Source organism: Anabrus simplex, chromosome 2 (assembly GCF_040414725.1).
Source record: "Anabrus simplex isolate iqAnaSimp1 chromosome 2, ASM4041472v1, whole genome shotgun sequence".
Taxonomy (NCBI): Eukaryota; Metazoa; Arthropoda; class Insecta; order Orthoptera; family Tettigoniidae; genus Anabrus; species Anabrus simplex.
Genome location: NC_090266.1, coordinates 289,908,066 through 289,932,095, shown reverse-complemented (window position 1 = coordinate 289,932,095; position 24,030 = coordinate 289,908,066). Strand labels below are relative to the sequence as shown.

At 39.2% G+C, this 24,030-nt stretch overlaps 1 protein-coding gene across 2 annotated transcripts in view; it reads right to left on the bottom strand.

Annotated features, from left to right (window-relative positions):
- The window catches only part of Nipped-B (Nipped-B cohesin loading factor), an 804,192-nt gene that overhangs the window by 532,083 nt on the left and 248,079 nt on the right, over positions 1–24,030 (bottom strand). For both annotated transcript variants that reach the window (XM_068226150.1, XM_068226151.1), the window contains exon 11: positions 20,131–20,246. In XM_068226150.1, coding sequence (XP_068082251.1) covers positions 20,131–20,246 — 116 coding nt within the window. The remainder of the gene's footprint in view (positions 1–20,130; positions 20,247–24,030) is intronic.

Below are 24,030 nucleotides of genomic sequence, written 5' to 3'. Positions count from 1 at the left end.
GTTTCCAGTCATCCGACCGGGTCGGGAATGGAATGAATGAAGCTCCCATCCAGCAGCGAGGGTAGGAATAGTGCCGGCCGCCGAAGCCTGTCATACTCCTCTGGGGCAATGATTAATGCCTGATGGATGAAATTAAATTATATTGGAGAGTGTTGCTAGAATGAAAGATTACACGGAAAAGCAGAGTACCCTGAGAAAAACCTATCCTGCCTCCGCTTTGTCCAGCACAAATCCCACATGGAGTGACCAGGATTTGAACCATGGAACCCAGCGGTGAGAGGCCAGTGCTCTGCCGCCTGACCTACAGAGGCTAACAGATAATTAATTAGATTATCCTAATGCTTCTTCATGCACGACCAAACGTATTATCCCATAATCTAACATCTAATCTAATCTAAAACACATCAAAATTCTCAACAAGACAGCTTTCAATAACACACATTTTTGGGCCAGGTATGTAGACGATGTCTTTGTCATAATGAGGTTCAAAAACTCAAGTGTAATAACTGTGAGGCTACCCATATTGGTAGACCGGCAGAAATTTTGTAACGTGTTATTCAGAACACGTCAACGCAATAAACGCAAACAACGCAACTGCTACTCTGTCCAATCAAAACACCCTTAATCCAAATATTGAATTCACTGTGGAATCTGAATGCCACCAATTTACGAGGGTCAAGTCATAAGTCATGGCAACTATTTTTTTTCTCGCGAACAGGAGAAAACACGGAAAATCTAAGATATGCATTTGGAAATATAGGGAATGTACTTAGGCACAGTGCCAGAAGACAAATTCTAACTTCAAGAGATTCTCATTGGAAAGTGACAGAACAGGCCATTGGTAAACATTGTTTTATTATGGTATAGACAGCAAATACACAAGACTACGTACAAAGGACAGGTCTCCACTTGTTACATATCACCATTATCCGTACATCTTTGTCCATGGACACTGGATGGCCTGGGCGAGGCAAATCATTAGTTGATCTCTACCCCGTTTGAATGTCTCCACCCACCGCGCCACTGTTCTATAGAGCATGGCATGCACACCTTATGCTTCCCGTAGCTATGCATGGCATTGGCGTGCATTTCTGCCAAGGAGAATGCTATTTTAATATACGATCGTTGCTCCTGCTTGTTGACTTCCATTTTGTGATGCTCTCACACACACACTGAACTTGGGGGCATGCTTAGACCCACACTGTTGTTTACATACTCCATCTAGTGGCATCATACGCAAGAACATACCGTACGTTTCCAAATGCATATCTCAGATTTTCCTTGCTGTCTCCTGTTCGTGAGAAAAAAATAGTTGCCATGACTTATGACTCGACCTACGTATTTATTTGGGCTTAAATATTACTACATGCTCAGACCTTCTATTTTACCGTATATACAGAAAAATCAACATAAATTAAATATCATGCACTATTTCAAGTTCCCTATGGGAATCAACATCATATCATCTAAGGTCCAAGCAGGCATCGATTTTTGGTAATGATTCTCTCATAGTGCATTGGCACTGCTGGTGGCACACTTGTATGCTACACCTTTAACTACTTTTTCACTCTCTTTTGTCATAATTCGGAATTTACCACCTGTAATGACAGACACACTTTCATTCCTCATTGTTCCTATACCCTCCACTTTCAGTTCTCTGTTATCACATACTATAACATGTCCAGTTTTACACCTTGGCATAGATTCATACATTTACTTAAATGATGTGAAACACAGGAGTCCAAGTATCATTCATGTCTCTTCCCTTCCTCCGTAGACACTTATCTATCACCAGTTTTGTATCTGCTGTAGCTAACATACCAATTCCACTTCCACTTACGTTGTTCTTTTCTGCTCTTTTATTTAGGCAATTCACTGATTATCATCATCATACCACCATTTCCCTTTATCCAGTTGTAGCCGGGTAGGGGCAAAAGCTTCCTCTCCACTTTCTTCGGTCTTTCCACCACTCCTCCTCCAACACTATGTCTCAGTCCAGATTTTTTTCTATAATACTGAATAGGATTGTGTCCTATCTCAATCTTGGTCTCCGCAGGCTCTCCTTCATTGCATTTGTATTTCCATCACCTTTTTTGGCATTCTTTCATCACTCATTCGCTTAATGTGCCCAAACCATCTTAGTCGGCTCTTCTCTATTCTATCATTCATTTTCTCCAATCAAATTTCTTACCAATGTAGTTGGTCCGTTATTGGACATTATAAATTTTCCAACTAACTCATTCCTGGTTGCCAGCGTTTCACCCCAGTGTGCTAAGTCTTGGTTATTGGACATAATAAATTTTCCGGGTAACTCATTCCTGGTTGTCAGCGTTTCGCCCCAGTGTGCTAAGTCATGGTGTGCATCTTGGTAGGTGTGCTATTTACCAACTGAGAGCCCAGCTTATCACACTGGGGCAAAACAGTGGCAACCAGGAATGAGTTAGCTGGAAAATTTATAACGTCCAATAACGGACCAACTACATTGGTATTATAAATTTACTCATTCGGGACAAATATTTCAGGTTCCCTATGGGGATCAACATCAATATCACCTCCAATTTCTTCCCTGATTTTCTGATTCCTTATTTTTTCTCTTCTACTCTTCCGCATCATACTTCTCAAGAACTTCATTTCGGCTGCCTGAATTAGACTCTCATCCTTCTTTGTCATTGTCCAAGTTTCTGCTCCATAAGTTGTTATGGGTAGTTAATACATGTTGTACATAGTTACCTTTGCTTCCATTGAGACATCTTTGTCCCATAACATGTTTCTTACACTATGATAGAAACAGCTTCCAGCTTGAATCCTCTTACTAATCTAGCATCCAGTCGAGCATTCTCTATTAATCCCCTCCCCAGGTATTTGAACATCTCCACTACTTTCAGGGGCTTGTCTGCAAGTATAATCTGACCACCTCCTTCCTTCCCCCTCTAGTTATATCAAGAGTTTTACTATTTTCTACACTTATTTTCAATCCACATTCTTCGATCTTCCCATTCACCACATCCAACTGTTCTTGAACTTTCATGTCTTCTTCTCCCCAAATCACATTATCATCTGCAAATAACACGATGCTCATTTCTCTTCCTCCATACGTTGCTTTTGCTTTTCTCATGATGTCGTCCATTACTATTTTAAACTGGATGGGCGATAGGACACTCCCCTGTCTCAGCCCACTAGTAATTTTGAACCAACATGTCCTGCCAACTTGTGTTTGCACGCAACTACAACATTCCCTGTACATTGCCATTATCATTTTTATCAATCCCTGTCCAATTTGTTTTTGCACCAGACTGTCCAAAACTTTAGTCCTGGGGACACTGTCATATGCCTTTTCAATGTCAATGAATGTCATCACCATATCATTCCCATACACCCATTGCTTTTCCATTAGTAGTCTCATAATGAAAATGGGGTCTGATATATATCCAAATTGATCACAAGCATAACACTTCACTCTATTCTTACAGTTTGACATGTCCCTCTAAATCACATTTATAACACTTGTACAACTTATTTCTTGTCTCACTTTTTTTTATATCCAGACTTTTGTAGTATACCTTGATGTCTCATTTATTTACCCTCACAAGGAAACATCCGCAATGGGTAAGTAGCCAATCGCAAAAACTTGGAAAACACATTGAGGTACACATGAAAAGGCTGTCAGGTGCTGACATTAATTAGGGCATTAACTAAGGGGCCTAGAAGTTGCGACATTTCAAGTTCCGCACGAACAGTGATGAATACCTGCTGGCCATTACTTAGCCGGCACAATGTCAGTCTTGTGCCACACATCTGCACCTCCTACCCTCCTCCTGGTTCGCCACCGCACGTTTCCCTTCTCACCACGCCTGCCCGTCTGCTTAGCTGTCGAACGGAACCGGTGCTACACTTTGCGTACTCTATCAGCTTTCCTCATAGCTCTCCTTTGTAATTTCCACATTGTATTAGTCCGTTTACATTTTCTGAAATGTTTAAGAAAATGTTTGCAATAACTCCTTAAGCGCAATGTCGTTGAGTGTGTCAAAAATTATTTTGCATCTTCAAGCAAATCACGGAAGTCACGGTGAAGAAGGTCCGCTGAACTTTAGGGAGCTGCAGCTTTATGAGACGATTGAGGATGAGTGTTAAGTAGTCATCTGTTTTCAAATAGGTTTTGACGCTCACGAGGTGATGTCAAACAGCGCGACATAGACCATAATAACGTAGATTGAAGCGTGGTCTTTTGCGGTGCATGTGAAATTACAGGTTTTAGTTTTCAGCACTTGACTGGCTGATATGTTGATATTAATAACTATTTTGCTTTTTTACTTTAAACAAACATTTGTGTTCTCTGTTGTTTCAGTCTATAAATATACATATACTAACATGTATTTTAATTATTTTTATTTTGTTCTTCAGAGCATATGAGTTACTCTCTCGAAGGTGACAGTCTCTATTTGGAGGACGTTACAAGTTCGACGCACCGATGAGTTGGAGGAAAACTGAAAGGATATTAAATATCGTGAGCCAGAACCGGGACAAAGCCAAGACAGAGGCAATTCGATACACACTGCAGACTTACAGTATAAAACAAGAGCAGACAACTACTGGAGGAGTGGAAAACAGAAAAATTTGAAATTTTCCAGTGCGCAAAAGAAATTCTGTCGTTTGCATAGTGAGGCACAGCTCTCCGCCTGGGAAAAAGTAGTGGATGAAAGAGGCTCTCTCTGAGACAAATTTGGTCTTATTGGGATGGATTGCAAGGAAAAATTTGACGCGGAGTACCGTACGTCCACCATACATGACATCACAATCAAACAGTGGGCAATGCAAAGTGCCCGCTCTCGAGGGATCCACAACTTCAAAGCGTCCTCAGGCTGGCTGTATGATTTCAAAAACAAATTTGGAATCACATTCCGAAAAATTACTGTCGTGACAACAAAGAAACATGATAGGGAAACTGACATTATGGTGGAAGCCGGAATGTTTGTGGAAAACGTAAGAGAAAAAATACAGTTATACAGCCCATCACATGTTTTTAACAGCAACCAAAGCGGCTTTAATTTGGAAATGTACACCAGCGGAACATTAGCGCGCCGAGGAGAAAACTTGATTAGCACTGTGGTCCAATCAATTCCCTTTACTACGCACAGCTACACGATTATGCCTACAGAGTTTTAAGTTAAAACCATGTAAACCTCAGGAACCATGTCCAATTTAAGTAACACCCGTTACCATTGTAATTTGAATTTGTATGAAGAATTAAAATAGATAAATAATATTAAAACAATGTGTGATGTTTAAATATTTTAGTTCTACCCTATCACTCCACATCTGAGGTTTTGACTAAATTTATTTTGTTTTATTTAAACATTTTATGCGTCCGGAGGCAACACCCGTTACTATGGAATGCCTGAATACTTGAAATGATCTACCTGTTCAAGCTTTGTATCACCAATCTGACATTAATTTCTGTTGAATTTCTTACCTACTGACATCAATTTAGCCTTGAAAAGGCTAATTTTCATATCATACTCATTGCATCTATTTTCAAGTTCCAAGATATTAGACTACAGGCTTTCAGCACAATCAGCCATCAAGACCATGTCGTCAGCATAGGCCACACTGTTTACTACATTTCCACCTAACTCAATCCCCCCTTCCTCTTTATACCTTTCAGCAGATGATCCATGTAAACTACGAATAACAAAGGCGAAAGATTACAGCCTTGTCTAACCCCTGTAAGTACCCTGAACCAAGAACTCATTCTACCATCATTTCTCACTACAGCCCAATTATCTGCATAAACGCCTTTGACTGATTTTAATAATCTACATTTAATCCCATAGTCCCCAGTATGGTGAACATCTTTTCGCTCGGTACCCTGCCATATGCTTTCTCTAGGTCTACGAAACAAAAAACAACTGCCTATTCCTCTCGTAGCATTTTTCAATTACCTGGCACATACTGAAAATCTGATCCTGACAGCCCCTCTGTGGTCTGAAACCACACTGGTTTTCATCCAACTTCCTCTCAACCACAGATTGCACCCTACCTTCCAAGATGCCGCGATAGCTGCTATTGCTGCTTTTATCCAATCTGAAGGTACCTTACCAACACCAAATGCTAATCTTATTATTCTGTGAAGCCATTTTATCCCTGCCCTCCCATTATATTTCACCATTTCAGGTCTAATTCCATCTATTCCTGCTGCTTTATGACAATGGAGTTCAATTACCATCCTTTCCACTTCCTCAGGCATTATTTCACAAACATCATTTTCCTCCTCACCACGAGCTCCGCTGTTTGCGAGACCACCATGAAGATTTCCTTTCACACTGAGAAGATTTTCAAAATATTCCCTCCACCTGTCCAGTGATTCCCTGGGATCCATTATGAGTTCACCTCAATGACCCAAAACACTTATTTCCTTCTTCCCTCCCTTCCTAAGATTCTTTATTACTGCCTAAAAAGGTTTCCCAGCTGCTTGACCTAGCCTTTCCAGGTTATTACCAAAATCTTCCCACGACTTCTTTTTGGATTCAACAACTATTTGTTTCGCTCTGTTTCTTTCATCAGCCCTAGTTTGGAGCCATTTCTGATAAGCCTTCTTTTTACATTTACAAGCTGCTCTCACTTCATCATTCCACCAAAATGTTCCCTTTTTCCCATCTTTACACACAGTTGTTCCTAGGCATTCACTTGCTATTTTCAATACACCTTCCCTGTATGCTACCCATTCTCTTTCTATATCCTAAACCTGCTTACTGTCCACTGTTTGTAACTTCTCACTAATTATATCCATGTACTTTTGTCTAATTTCCTCGTCCTGGAGATTTTCTACCCTTATTTGTTTGCAGACATATTTCACTTTCTCTATCCAAGGTCTAGGGATACTTAGTTCACTACAGATCAGATAGTGGTCTGCTTCATTGAAAAATCCCTGAAAAACCCATACATTTCTAACAGATTTCCTGAATTCAATGTCTTAAGATATAGTCTATTATGAATCTGGTACCCCTAACCTTCCATGTGTAAAGCGGTCAATAGCCTTAGGCTTGAGGAATGTATTCGTAACTGCTTTTTTTTTTTTGGTTAGTATTACAGATAGGTCTTACGGCGACGATGGGACAGGAAAGGGCTAGGAGTGGGAAAGAAGCGGCCGTGGCCTTAATTAAGGTACAGCCCCAACATTTGCCTGGTGTGAAAATGGGAAACCACGGAAAACCATTTTCAGGGCTGCCGACAGTGGGGTTCGAACCAACTATCTCCCGAATACTGGATACTGGCCGCACTTAAGCGACTGCAGCTATCGAGCTTGGTTGTAACTGCTAAACCCATACTAGCACAAATAAAATGAACGGTAAAAACATCGTACCAACTTCGACATAATAAAAATATAACATAAGCTAAACTTAATATACAGACCACATTAAATACACAAAGAGTACAAAAACAATCCAGATACCAACAATAAGACACACACAAAACTGTGCTAAGAGGGTGAGTCTCATACTATATAGGTTGTTTCTCTTCTTTTCTTCAGGAAACTGTAGTTGATTCTCTCTCCCTTTCTTCTTCCTTCGGACATCTATTCTGACCAATATACACTGAGAGGCCAAAAGTGATGGGAAGGGGTGTCTCATTAGAGAATGTGCCATGTATGACCCGAGCGTTGTGGCTAGCTGCGGCGTACCTGAGCAGTCTGTCACGGACACCAGTGCCACCAAGATCGCGATACGTCGCAAGTTAACCGACTTCGAACACGGGGCGATCTTCGACGCACGTTGCACGGGTCATAGCATTGCGGAGATTACGCGCGAATTCTGGTTTCGGAGGTCAACTGTGTCACGGGTGGATCTTCAATACCGCAGAGAGAATGTTACCAACCGCATAAACCACCACACAGGAAGACCACAGGTGTTTAACGAACGGAGATCGTGTAGCATCCCCAGAACCATAGTGGGTGCTCAACGGGCTACTGTGAGTCAGATCACAGCCCAGATGAATGCTGGGAGACAGGAACCCATTTCTACCAGGACTGTAAGGATGCAAGTGCACCACATAGGCTTCACCAGCCAACAGCCAACTCATGTCTCTTTGCTGATACCTCGACACAGAGCTCAACACCATGCATGGGCCCACGAACATCGGCAATGGACCATGTAACAGTGGCGGCCTGTGGTGGAGTCAGATGAATCCTCGTTCCAGTTGCATCGAGCTGAAGGGCGCGTGAGAGTTTGGCGCATGCCCCATGGCGCTATCGATCCTGCATGTCAACAACGTTGTGTCCAGGCGAGAGGTGGCTCAGTTCTCGCCTGGGCAGTGTTCTCATGGTCGCATCTGGGCCCCGATGTCTGGCTGCAGGGAGTGTTGACAGGTGCATGTTATGTGGACATTCTTTCAGACCATCTGCATCCCTTTCTGGCCCTACAGTACCCTGATACAGATTCCATGTTTCAAAAGGACAATTGCGCCATGTCACTGCTCTGTGATGGCACGCAGGTGGTTGGAGGAGTACTACAGTTAAGTTACGACCATGGATAGGCCCTCCAGCTCCCGCGATCCTAATATAATTGAGCAATTATGGGATGCTGTTGATGCTGGTGTACTCTTCATGAACCCCGCACCAACTACACAAGACCAACTGCGGGTAGCAGTGCAAGATGCGTTGGTCCAGATCCCTCCAGAATGAATCCAACACCTTGTAGAGTCAATGCCTCACCCTATTGTTGCTGCTGTTTTGAGGGCTCACGGAGGATGAACTCGTTATTAACAGCACATTCGGTGTCTTCCCATGACTTATGGCCACTCAGTGTATTTGATCCATATTAACAACCACACACGCCTGTCTTCTGGACGACTTTAGTACAGAGATCTAGTGTTATAAATATCCCAGTCATCCAGCATAAGATTATTAAACATTATATCGTATAAGCAATAACTCATAACACAACATATGTATTTCATACACTGACACAGTGTCATTCAACTAGACAATTCTACCATATTTATACAAGAATAAAGCAAAGCAAAGAAAGGAAGACCATGGTTTTACTCTGCATACTTTTATAGTTGCCATCAAGGACTCTAGATTTTTAAGTATTTTGTTCCACTACTTATTTTAAATGTTTTGTGTTTCAGTGTTTACTATTCAATAATTTGCCAATGTATGGTTAATATAATAGCTCAGGATGTTCTTGTAATGTAATGTCAAACCTAGTCCCTATGATGTTCCCGTGATAATATACCTTATATTGTTTTAACAGACGTGTATTGAATAGGAGGACCCTGTAACGTGCTACTGCCATAACCTCTCCATCGACGTTCTACGAGTTTCTGCAAACTTCGTCGCATGTACATCTCCACATACTCTACAAGTTTATGTTTCTACAAGACTATAATGCTATTATTATTGTCTGCTCTGCTTATCAATACTTCTTCCTATCATCAGAATTACCTTACTTTGCTCACCTGTCGTTACCCTCCGACTTTTCTCGACACACTGACCGCTGTCTTTCTGTCTGCCTCGCACCTACTACGTCATCTGCTACGTCACTTGATCTTTCTCGAATGAACTAGTCTTCGCTTCCGGGCGTGTATATATTGGACTGCTTGGCCCGTCTTCGGCAGACTGGCATCATCCTTTGTAAATAGTGTGTGTGTGTGGAGGGACTACGGACCTCGCACGGCTTGCCGTGTGCTGCACCATTTTTTTTCCCTACGAGCTGATGGAATTATTCTGAAAGGACTTTGGTGAGCTAAACATATCATTTGCTAAACTTGTTTTTGGAAACTTTAATACTCGGCCTGTTTCGGCATGTTGAGTGATGGCATGCTATGAAAACTTTCAAGGCCTTGGTTTTGAATTTAATTTATTGCCACCTTCAAAACTGATTAAGTTTAAATGATTTCTTAGTGCTGAATACTTGGTGATGTGGACTGAGCCTAAACATCGTCAAACAGAAAATTTTCACAACTTTAGACGATTCTAAAAAAATCTATTGGCAGATCAGACATTCTCCAGCATTACGCAGTCGGAGTTTCCTTTCTTTTCATCCTCACTTGTCCTTATTGTACTGATCCTCCTTTTTACCCTACCCTTTTTTCTTTTATTAGGTGTGTATGCTTTTTATATTAGGGCGCCCTGGAGGCGTATTTGGGGTTTTTTTTTGTGGCCAAATATTTTCTTGATCTTCATGGTAAAAACTGTACTTGTTGCCTCAAAATTTGGTCAGATAATAATATTTAGAAATATCTTCTGAGGTGATTGTGTGTGTGACACCTCTCTAATCAAAATATAAATAGTAATATTTGAGAAAACTGGTTTGGGTCGAGATTCACGCTGACACAGTGATTCTATTGTAACGATTTTTTTTTTTTTTAATTTTTTGTCCTAACTTATCTGAGGGTTAGTCCCCTTTCTAAAACGGGGACCCGAGCTGTTTTGTCTTTGTAACCAATGCCTGGGATATTTTTCTCGGACTATATTTTCTTGTTTAACAAGGTGCATATTATATATATATAAATATTGGTTTAGCTTCTTTTCCTCAGTTAATGGGATTACTGTCCCCTAAAACAACCGGTTTTTTTACTAAATTTTGGGTTGATAATATGTCAAGTTTTTCCAATTGGTATCAACTTCGGAATGCCATACACAACTATTTCTTACCTTACGAAATACGTTGCAAGCTGAGCCTTGAATTTATTCGTCGTCATCAACTTCCCACTGAACCTGCTCATGACTATCTTGATTCGATTACGACCTATAGTGATATTTTAAACATTGCTCACTCGGTCAATGATTTAATTTCTATCGTTCAATTCTACGCTACTCCTTCCTTTCGGCAGCTTTTCGATGCCTTAAATCCTCCTACGTCCATGTTTCAGCTTTTTAATTTAGCTCAATCTCACGCCATTCATTCTCTTGGAGATCTTTCTTATTACTCATCTATCCCCCCTCCTCTCCATTCTCGTCCTTTACCTTCTACATCCGTTTCTTCTGCTAATACTCCTTCTCCCATTATTTGCTTCCGTTGTAAAGGAAAGGGTCATATATCTCGGAATTGTGCTACTCCCTATTCGGGAAACGTAGCTTACCCGCGTCATTAGACAGTAGGCGTAACAATGGGCAAAATCTGTCTTCTGTTCTTCAGTCCCCCTCTACTCTTGTTTCAAATGTTCGATCTTTGCCGTCTGAATTTTCTTCTCAACTTATTTTGACGGAAAGTTCGTCATTTTTACCTCCTACTTCTCATATTGTCTTGACTATTAATAATGTCCCTTCCGTCGCTCTTCTTGATTCAGGGGCTGCTGTTTCTTTAATCAGTTTATCCTTCTTTGAATCTCTGAAAAAGGTATTTTCTCACCTTCATTTTCTTCCTTCCACTGTCCGTTATGTTTCGGCTTCTAATTACCCTATTGATGTTCTTGGTCATATTTCTCTCACTGTTAAAATTCAACATTTTTCTTGGCCGTTTACCTTTCTTGTTGTTTCGGAATTATCTTGTCCTCTTATTTTAGGCTATGATTTTTTTTCCCACACTGGTCTTATTTTTGATTCTATGAACTCTACGATTTCCTTTCATTTTTCTTCAACGGTTATTCCATTAATTAATATTGCTGATTATCCTTCTTCAACTTCAGCCATGTCTCACAGTATCAATTCTATTCATTCTGATCAAATTGATTCCTTGTTAACTGAATTTTCTGATGTCATTACTCCTGTTCTTGGTACGGTCAAAAATTTCAAGGCTCATATTGACTTAATTGATTCTACTCCTGTTCGTTCATCCCCCTATTTTCTCAGCCCTCCTCGCATGAAAATTTTAAATCAATTAATTGATAAAATGCTTCAGGACAAAACCATAATTCCTTCTTCTTCTAATTATGCTTCCCCTGCCTTTATTGTCGATAAACCCGATGGATCTTCGAGATTTATCGTGGATTATCGTAAATTAAATGGGCGTATACTCTACGATTCCTATCCTATGCCCAAATTGCAGTCCGCTTTTCAACATTTTTCTAACGCCAAATATTACTCCATTTTCGATCTTAATTCTGCATACAATCAAATTCCCCTAGATGAAATTAGCTCCCGTTACACTGCCTTTATTACTCCTAATGGTCTTTTTCAGTTTAAGAAAGTTCCTTTCGGACTTAATTTAGGCTCTCAAATTATGCAACGCTTTGTTGATTCACTTTTCTCTGACATAAAATATCAATATTTGTTCCCATTTATTGATGATATTTTGATCTATTCCCCTGATCTTTCCACTCACCTACAGCATGTTCGTGAAGTATTAACGCGTCTTCGTTCCGTGGGTTTAACGGTTAATCCTTCTAAAGTCTTAATTGCTCAAACTTCGATTAAGTTTTTAGGTCATATTCTCAGTTCTAACGGTGTTGCTGTCGATCCGGATAGGGTTTCTGCCATCCATAAAGTCCCACCCCCACAGAACTTAAAGCAGTTACGTTCCTTTCTTGGTATGGTTGGATTTTATGGAAAATATATACCTAATTTTTCCCATATTTCCGAACCTCTTAACTTATTGAAACGCAAAGGCGTAAAGTTTCACTGGGGTGACTTACAGCAAAATGCCTTTTCCTGTTGAAAAACCAAACTATCTCAAGCTCCTCTCTTACAAATTCCTGATTTTAACATTACATTTGAGCTTTCTACTGATGCTTCCGATGTCGCCATTGGCGCTGTCTTGCAACAAACTATACAGGGCGAAACCCGCCCTATTGCCTATTATAGTCGTTTACTATCACCTGTGGAACGTAAATATTCCGTTTATGAACGGGAAGCACTTGCTTTAATTCTTTCAATTGAACATTTTTCCGACTATCTCGATCATCGCGAGTTTATCGTCAGCACTGACAACCAAGCACTTTCTTGGTTACTTAATAATGCTCCGAAAATCGGACGTACTGGTCGCTGGTTGCTTCGTTTGTCACGTTTCAAATTTTCTTTGAAATTTATTTCTGGTTTTCAAAATTCGGTCGCTGATGCGTTGTCTCGCCTATTTGACGATCATCATCTTGCTGATTCCGAAATACACCACCTTCCGGTTGCTATGGTAAATTCTATTTCTTCTCTTACTGATTTTCCTTTGTCCTTTCAGTCCTGCCAAGACCATCAAAATCTCGATCCATACTGCCAACAATTGAAAACCGATATTTCTTCTAATGATTATTCTGGGCCTTTTCGCATTGTAAATCAACTTCTTGTCTTTAAACCTACTCCTCGGGCTACTCCTCGTCTGGTTCTCCCCTCCGCATTACGCCCCATGATATTTCAATATTTTCATGGATCCCCTACTGGTGGACATTTTGGAATGGCGAAATCTTATTCTCGCATTGCCTCTCAGTTTTATTGGCCCCAAATGCGAAAGGATGTTTTCTCTTGGGTCCGATCTTGCGACCTGTGCCAAAAGCATAAGCCCCAAAATCATCAACCTTTTGGGACATATGCAGCCTCTCCCTCTACTTACCCGGCCGAGAAATTCTATATCGACATTGTCGGTCCTTTGGTCAAATCTTCCAAATCAAACTCCTACATCTTTACTTTATTGGATGGTTTTTCCAAATTTCTTGTTGTACGCCCATTACGTAACATTTCTTCCCAGATTATCATTAATTTACTAACCAATCACGTTTTTCCTCTTATAGGTATTCCTAAAATTCTGGTCTCTGATAACGCGTCAATTTTTACTTCAAAAGTTTTTTATAATTTCTGTTTTTCTTATGGTATCAAAAAGGTCTGTACCTCACCCTATCACCCTCAGGCAAATGTTGTTGAACGTTACCACCGGAATCTTAAATCTTTTCTTTCCATTTTTCATTCCCAAGATCAAAAGTCATGGGATACTGAACTCCCTCACTTTTGTCTAGCTTTAAATGCTACTGTTAATGATTCTACCTCCTTTTCTCCCGCTAAACTCTTCTTGGGAAGAGATCTTCATACTCCTCTATCTTTAAACTGGAACCTACCCTCTTTATTGCTTACCCCTCCTCATTTACTCACTGACTCTCAACTTCGGGAAGCTCTTGGTAATTTAAATCATGCCAGGGACCTTTACCGTAAAACATGTAATTCCCGTCTTCGTCCGCCTAAGTTCAAGCTTTTTGATCAGGTTTTGTTAAAAAACCATCCTATTAGTTCTACCCAACATCATATTTCGGCTAAGCTTTCCCCTTTATGGATTGGCCCATACCGAATTCTTTCTTTCCCTTCTTTGGTTACTGCTCAATTGCAGTCTCTCTCCAACCCTCAGGATATTCGGCAGGCCCATTTTTCCGAACTTAAGAAGTTTTCCTCTTGAACCTTCTTGCGTACTGAGGGAGAGTCCCTTTTTGTTTATTATTTGGTATTTGGATTTATTTTCTGTTTGCTTTGTTTGTTCTGGTCCACATCTTTGGAAATTTATTTTTCTCTCTTGGCTCACCCAGTCCCTTTTTTTTTTTCTTTTCCCTCCACCCACACACACTTTTGATGTCAGACTCTCCCATGCCCCTTTCTTGTATTGTTCTTGCTTTTTATTTTCATGGGAAACTTCCTGTCATTTTTATATTTGGCCACTTAGTCTACTATGTATTGGTCCGGACCATTTTTCATTGTTCCTACTTCCTTCTTCTTTCCTTTTTCCCTTTCCCTTCTTTTTCTCTGTTTTCCTTGTTTTGCTTGCTTCTTGTTTTCCATACTTCTGTTGTTCCTTTTTCTTTTTTCCGATACTGCGTTTCTTCTGGTCGCCGATCATCGATTCCGGTGGAGAAGCTGCTCTTGGACATCCCTGCTGCTGCTGCTACGCCTACTTGCTTTCGCCCATCCTTCGGATTCCGCCCGGTGGCAGGAATATGTAACGTGCTACTGCCATAACCTCTCCATCGACGTTCTACGAGTTTCTGCAAACTTCGTCGCATGTACATCTCCACATACTCTACAAGTTTATGTTTCTACAAGACTATAATGCTATTATTATTGTCTGCTCTGCTTATCAATACTTCTTCCTATCATCAGAATTACCTTACTTTGCTCACCTGTCGTTACCCTCCGACTTTTCTCGACACACTGACCGCTGTCTTTCTGTCTGCCTCGCACCTACTACGTCATCTGCTACGTCACTTGATCTTTCTCGAATGAACTAGTCTTCGCTTCCGGGCGTGTATATATTGGACTGCTTGGCCCGTCTTCGGCAGACTGGCATCATCCTTTGTAAATAGTGTGTGTGTGTGGAGGGACTACGGACCTCGCACGGCTTGCCGTGTGCTGCGCCATTTTTTTTCCCTACGAGCTGATGGAATTATTCTGAAAGGACTTTGGTGAGCTAAACATATCATTTGCTAAACTTGTTTTTGGAAACTTTAATACTCGGCCTGTTTCGGCATGTTGAGTGATGGCATGCTATGAAAACTTTCAAGGCCTTGGTTTTGAATTTAATTTATTGCCACCTTCAAAACTGATTAAGTTTAAATGATTTCTTAGTGCTGAATACTTGGTGATGTGGACTGAGCCTAAACATCGTCAAACAGAAAATTTTCACAACTTTAGACGATTCTAAAAAAATCTATTGGCAGATCAGACATTCTCCAGCATTACGCAGTCGGAGTTTCCTTTCTTTTCATCCTCACTTGTCCTTATTGTACTGATCCTCCTTTTTACCCTACCCTTTTTTCTTTTATTAGGTGTGTATGCTTTTTATATTAGGGCGCCCTGGAGGCGTATTTGGGTTTTTTTTTTTGTGGCCAAATATTTTCTTGATCTTCATGGTAAAAACTGTACTTGTTGCCTCAAAATTTGGTCAGATAATAATATTTAGAAATATCTTCTGAGGTGATTGTGTGTGTGACACCTCTCTAATCAAAATATAAATAGTAATATTTGAGAAAACTGGTTTGGGTCGAGATTCACGCTGACACAGTGATTCTATTGTAACGATTTTTTTTTTTTTTTTTTTTTAATTTTTTGTCCTAACTTATCTGAGGGTTAGTCCCCTTTCTAAAACGGGGACCCGAGCTGTTTTGTCTTTGTAACCAATGCCTGGGATATTTTTCTCGGACTATATTTTCTTGTTTAACAAGGTGCATATTATATATATATATATATATATATATATATATATTGGTCAATTTTATTCTGTAGGTTTTAGCTTAATTATCCCTTTGATAATTTCCTACAATATCCAGAGTATATTTGAGGATCTGTTTTGTTAATGTGTACTGTATTCTCGTTAAAGCTGCTGTTTCCAATACACTTGGTCATCTAAAAATTTTTAGCAACGTGGTGTTTTTTTTTTATTTTTCTTTTTTGGTACCATCCACGGTAAACCTCTCCTACTATCCCTCCCCCAGTACTGCTTCCGCTCACTCTGCTGTTTTCTTGTTTTATGTGATCAACTCCTCGCTGCAGCGTTGCCTATGCACAGACCTCGTTTTGGTGGTTTAAGTGTGTTGCACAATACGTCACAACCCTTTCATATCTCGTTATACGTTGATTACTTGTCAGTATGGATCAATATGAAAGTTATCATCAGGGGTCCGAAGTTGAGGAAAAAATCCCTTTTTTCTCAAGTGTCTGAAGACGAGGCTCAACGTAACGTATATTCATTCTGGGTTATTGTACGCCAGAAAATGGTGGGTTTTATTTGTCCATTTTTTGCCCCTTTTTTTGGCATATTTGGCTTTTTTTTTTTGTCTTAACACCCTTTTTTGTTTTCTTGAAACTTCACCTCCATTCAACTACATTTTTACTGCTCATTCTCAATTTGAATTATCACAGTTCATCCAACACCTCTTAAACATCTTTCCTATAGTAAATACATGCATCTGAACCATATCGAAAAAGAGAGAAAATGAAATGAAATAATGAAACAAGTGCTTGAAAAACCCAGATGTATCAAATAATGTTCAAGATAAGTTAAATACTGAAAGGAAACATTTTGATGCACGTGTTTTTGAAGAGGAAGGTAGCGCTGTGAAGAGGAGGCGGTCCTCCTGTTGACTGAATCGGATAATATGATTATAGCGCTCCTCCGGTGATCTCCGGTACTACCGATGGAGGCAAAGCAGTTACGGAGCTTTGGAGGTTAACCAGATGGCTGCCTCCTATTCACAGCAGTAGCTCTGAATGTAAGGATGCAGTGGGCTGTAATTTCAAACTTACGTCCATGAATGTAGGCGCCCTATAAGAAACGTTGCCAACGTACACAAAAATTGATCTGTATCACGATATTCCATAAATTTTCCCTTAACAAAGAACGTATAGTCATTCAGAACAATTAATGCAATCTTGCATTTGTTACCAAGAAAATTTAATTATCATCGACATATACTGTATAATCTCGAATACCACTCACACTGCTGTTTTAAAAATATCGCTTCCAAAATTAGGTGCGGGTCTTTTTTTAAAATTCTGGGAAATTTATCTTTCCGAATGCACGTAACAATGCTCTCTCCGCTCTCAGTATATGCTACTTCCACGCTTGGCATTAGTCTAACGCACATTATCGGATTATCAACATGAATTCAACAAAGCGCTTGCGATCTTTTACTGCTAGTGAGAAACTGAATGTAGTTCAGGAAGCCGAAATTATTGGAAATCGTGCCGCCAGTAGGAAATACGATATTGACGAGTCGTGTATTTGCGATTGGAGAAAGAAGAAAAATCTGCTATTAACATGTAGTGGTGATCGAAGAGCTTTTCGTGGACTGAGTGTACAGTTTTCAAAATTAATTAAAAAAAAAACTTTATAAATATGTTACAGAAAAGCGGGAATTGGGATATGGTGTGTCAAACGAAATGTGTCAGATAAAGGCATTAGAGATCGCAAAGGAACTTTCATCGGAAGGGTTTAAGGCAAACCAAGGATGGGTTTGTAATTTTTATTTTAAAAAATGGGTTGAGCATACGAAGGCATACCTTAATTTCACAGCGTCATTCTGGTGCCTACGATGAGAAGTTATTGTCGTTTCAGAGTCACATAATTTGGCTGCGGAAGGAAAATGCATACTTGCTTTCCCAAATTCGCAATGCAGATCAGATACCAGTCTACTTTGAAATGCCAGTGGACAGGACTGTGAATGTTAAGGGTGCGAAAAGTGTTACCATTAGAACAGGTGGTACTGAAAAAATACGGTGTACGGTAATGTTGTGTATTCTCACCGACGGAACCAAATTGCTGCTGGTTTTTTTTTTTATTTTATTTTTTTTTTATTTATTTTTTTTTTTTTTTTTGCGCTATGGGCTTTACGTCGCACCGACACAGAAAGGTCTTATGGCGACGATGGGATGGGAAAGGCCTAGGAGTTGGAAGGAAGCGGCCGTGGCCTTAATTAAGGTACAGCCCCAGCATTTGCCTGGTGTGAAAATGGGAAACCACGGAAAACCATTTTCAGGGCTGCCGATAGTGGGATTCGAACCTACTATCCCCGGATGCAAGCTCACAGCTGCGCGCCTCTACGCGCACGGCCAACTCGCCCGGTAATTGCTGCTGTACATTGTTCTCAAGCCAAAGACACTTCCTCAACCGTCCGAGCCACTCAGTCCGACATGCAATGATAATAGTATTAATTATTTCATAACGAATTAATTTACACTCACAGACAAGGCCTACATTATAACGCGTTTATATTTAAAATAATAGATAATTATGTTTGTATGTAAGAATGCTATGCATAATACCGCCAAATAGGTCCAGTATTAAGTTAAAGGGGGAGCGTAGTTTCGTGCAACAATAGCGACAAGTTATAAATTCCTGTGAAAATACTTGTTCATTTCTCTCGCACGAAGTTTACACTATGTGCTTGTAATTCAATCGAAAGTTCTCCAGAGGCACCGCCTGAAAGTGCCCAGAGCCTCCGCTCCGCTAGAGGAGGTCTCATTTGTTTCAAGTATAAACTCTTGACATCCGTTGATGTGTACAGAAGTTTCTCAATGTTTCGCAACGTGTCTGAAAATCGACAATCCTTTACACTTAAGAACGTGGAGATGACTACAGTGATATGCTGCAAAGCCAACTGAGGTAAGGTTTCTGAATTACAATTTCTGTAACCCTACTGTGGTTAAGCCAAATGTGATTCCAGTTATGCTAAAATTTCAATTTCTTTCTCCAGGATATCCAATACGGGTTCTCTGAATTCATTCTAGGTGGAAAAGTATACATTCTAAATTTTGCAAGTAATTTTTTTTTACAAACATGGAATTCTTTTTTAAAATTATGCTAATCTAAAAATATATAATGTCTGTAAGAAGAAATATTTCTCTCATATTTTTTGCATTGTATGCAGCATACCACCAGAATTTTGCATTTTTAAATATTATATTCCTTCATTAAATATGTATTTAAAACTAAAATTATGAATGAATTTGGATTGCATTTTTACGTACTTTTTGCCAGTTTTTATGCTCTTTTTTTGCATATTTTAGGCCTTTCTTAGGCAATTTATGGATCTTCAAATTCCGAGCACTATTTATCACCTATGGCAACAAGAACAATCGCAATTATTAGTCTAAGATTAGGATAGATGTCCTGGCCTACACTTGCATGTATGTCCTCCCCCACCAATCTTCATTAAATTTGGCTTCTTAGTATTATCACTAAGTGTTCCACAGTGTTTGATAATGAAGATGAAATCCCAATCACATGAAATCTACGTTAGAATGAAAAGAAATTTTCTAGTTATCTTAATTTATCTCAATGAATCAGATTTACAGTGGACCACATTTTACAGTACACTGAGATTTATCAGGCAATCTCCATCAGGAGGCAGCTGATCAATAAATAATTATATAGCATAGTTCTTCAGATATATGATGAATGCTTTGATCATTCTCATGTAACGTCTTGAAACAATAGTAAAAGCTGTAGAGCCTCTCATATGCATCAGGTTATTATGTATAAGAACACAAATAAAATGTCAAACCTGAACTAAGGAACAGTTGAGTGTAAAAATATAAAATGTTTAAGAAACGAAGAACCAAATGAAATATTTTTTCAACGATAAATAATGCATAAGATAATGGTTCACATGAAAAACGGATGAAATCTTTCCATACTGCTGTTCTATAAAGGAAATAATAATAATAATAATAATAATAATAATAATAATAATAATAATAATAATAATAATAATAAATTGATCACCAACCGCGTGGTCCCTTGAAAACACTTGGATTCCGTTGAAGAATGGCCTTTAAGAGTTCTGGAATATTCTGCTGCTGATCAACTGGTGGTTCAGAACTGGCATAATGATCCTTGAGTTCTCTAAAACAGAAATATGAAACAGTAATGCAAAAAAATTCTAACAACTTACACTGCTTTAAAAAGATGCAAGAGTGGACACATTTCCATGAAATAAGCTGCAGCATGCAATACGTTAATTTCATAAACAAATAACTCTATACTCCACAATTCCCACATATTGACCTCTAAATAAGTTGAGGTATTATACATGGAAAAAGATTCAATGAAAAATGAGAACAGTTAATTTCAGTCTGTAAATCCAGATAGTCATAAATTGGAGAAAACCTAGCCCTTATGAATTTTTAGTAACGAGTGTCACTCACAACGTATCACAATAGACAACAATGAAGAATATTATTTACATCTTCCAAGAGAGCTGATTAAGTCCGAGTATGCAATGCTCAGGCAAAGATTTTAAATCATACGTGAGGGAGGTATTGACAATGCAAATAAATATGCCGGCCCCAGTCAGCCTAAGGTGTGGTTTGTCTATGCTGTTACTCCACCCGGATACACATTCACGCTTGGTCTCCCCTATGTCAAGGTTCTGGAAGAGCCCACTCAACTCTAGGTAATATAACTATATAGAGGAGTGAATTCCAATCCTACACTTAGCCATAACTGTTTCCTTCCTATTTTTGGCTTCCGTTTATAACAAAATCCACCAGCACAGGCACCAGACAAAACTTCACAAGAGGATGTTAAATAAGATATTCAAAATTTTAAAATGAAGCAACAACAATGAGGACAAAAACAGAATCAATCGCAGCCCCCTCCCCCGAGGGGTGTCATTTCCGTCTGCAACATATTGTCCAGCAACTTCACTGTAGAATGATGACTTTGCTGTCTCACTCTTTCCCCTTGCCCCAAACCACCACCCCCCCCCCCCCCCCGCCCAAAATCACCACCCCATTCTTCTTCTTCTTCTTCTTCTTCTTCTTCTTCTTCTTCTTCTTCTTCTTCTTCTTCTTCTTCTTCTTCTTCTTCTTCTTCTTCTTCTTCTTCTTCTTCTTCTCCTTCTCCTTCTTTGACAGCCTACCTTGCTCTGCAGGCATTTTGGTGGTACAACATCCCAGCAGAGCTCTAGGAGTTGATGTCAGTAGAAGTTCTTGATTCAAAGTAGTAACAGGTTGCCTGTGATATTTCAATTACAAGACCTATACCTGAGAGAATATGAAGGATAGTGGGTCTTTACCTGATAAAGCCAAAGAAGGAGTTATCCTGTTCGAGGAACATGCAGTGACCAACTGATGGATGACAAATTCTGAGGCAATGAACAAAGGGATTCGCTTAAAATCATTGCTAACGTCTATCCATTCTGGCCATAACCAGGAAGGTCTCTAGCTGGAAACTACTATCAACATTGTCACAGTGAAAGAGAAACTATTACACATATTTTTGAGCACCTGCAAACAGGATGAAGCCCCTAGAAATATCTGCTATCACAGTATTTGATCCAAAATCTCAAATGCCTTGATGGAACACCAACACAAAATATACAAGGAAGTAGATGCTCAATGGATACTGTAAGAAGGTAGATATGACAGCCATTCCAACAGGTGCGACTCATAGATATGTAACCGACTATCATTAGAACTGCAAATAGCCTGAGTTAACAGGCAGAAGTGTGACCATTACGAATCCACAATTCCATACAATAAAAGGAAAGCAAGAGTTAAAATCTACAAAAGAAATTAGTTTTCTGATTTGAGCTAGAGGTATAATAATAAGATTTGCATAGTTCTGTTAGCTGTTCACTCAAATAACAAATTTGAGTATGATGGCCTTGGTGGCTATAAAGGGTTCCATTACACTTCTGAGGAACCATTTGTATATCAGTTATGAGTGACAAAGCAAGGCTTGTCTCTGCTAAAACACATTACTCTCCCACCATCCTGATTCTAGACATGTATATTCTGAATGCTTTTACTACAAGTTACTACAAATATATATTTCATTTGAAATATCACTAGTTTAAACCTTTTAACGCTAACGTAGATAGCAACAAAAAATGGCCAAGGAAACTGATGCACCTTGCAAGAGACACAAAAATTTCTAGATACGGTGAAGGGTCTAAAGTTACTTAGCTGATTGCCAGATAACTGTATACTATGGTTTAATACATCTGTAGCATGGCATAGTAACGTGGAGTGGGACTGCAAAGTGTCACATGAAAAGGTCATTTAAAGTGCAGAAAATAGTTGTAAGATCTGTGTGTTGTGGGCGAGCATTACGCAACACAACCTGATTTTGTAACTTTTGAGTGAATTTAGGAATGATTCCGTTGTAATTAAGTCAAGCTACAATTAAGGGAATATCTATTTTCCATAAATTTTAAATGATTTTCTCAGCAAATGCTTTTAATTATTGTTTGTTTAATTACACATTAGTAATTTTTCTCATGTATTATTTGTTTCTTGTTTTGAGGTATATTTGTAAATATGCAAAATGTAAAATTTATTTAAAGAGCACCATTTTATAATATGCTACCTAAAATACTGAAAGTACTGACAGGCAAAATACTTCAGTCAACTCTGAAGGAAATCTGGCCCATATAGTCCTATACTCATTGATTGAATATTGACAAAACCAGTATACTTATTTAGTTTTGAATCGCAGAATGCTTTGCAGAATTGTCGGTATGCTGCCCTTCAGTTCAGTGGGTCTGGGTTCAATGCCAGGCCGGGCTGAGAATTTTTAATGCATATGGTTTAATTCCTCTGGGTCAGGATGTTTGCGTTTGTCTTAATAGACTTCTCTTCAGCAACCTACAACACACCACACTACCAACCCACAACACACCACACTACCAACTGCCACATACAGGCACAACAGTGAATACATCCCTCCTAATCGGACTGGTGCCAGGAAGGGCATCCAATCATAAAATTGGGCCAAATCCAAACCAGTACTGACCGCAATAAATTATGGAATGGTCAGGAAGAATAAGACTAACACCATTTTGAATGTTAATTAATGTATATTTATTTATATTGTGATAAATCAATTTATGTATATTTTGCAGGTATGAAAAATACTCATTAGATTTAAAGATACACAACTGGAACTTGCATGTAACTTACACGTTAATCAAGGACTATTTATAAGCGACTGGGAGAACAACAGATATCTAGGATATCATTTAAATTTATTCTTAATACCTCTTAATACAGAGATTTGCAAAAGATTTTGAGATGGTAATTGAAGACTTTAAAATACAAACAAACAAACTTACCTTTCACATCAACAATTCCCAATGAGTTTGAGCTACTCTTCTTAACTAAAAATATTACCCCATATTACATTCAGAGTGGTGTGTTCACCAGCATGTCACCTACACCTTCCACAAAAAACTTTCATAACAAAATATTTTAAAACATGCAACAATTTCCATTCTATATCACCCATGTCATGTTACTGCCGGCTGAAATTAATAACAAAAAGGTGAAAATAAGAATTCAATACAGAACGGTAAGATTGTAAACTGTGACAAATGAACCTGACAAAGCTCTTAAAGTAAGTAAGCAGCCCCTACCTCTCCTTAATCGCTCAGTTACACTGTAGTAATCACCCCTGATCATTCAGACCAATTGAATGTCACTTTTCATGGGTTATTAAATAAAACTGGAACAATATTGTAGGCAAGAGCACAAAAAATATGTAAGGACCACCCTCATATCAAGCTATCAGGTATGTTTTATATTTCTGACATATAATACGGGTAGTGTGCCTGCCTCTTACCCGGAGGCCGCAGATTTAATTCCCGACCACGTCAGGGATTTTTACCTGGATCTGAAGGCTGGTT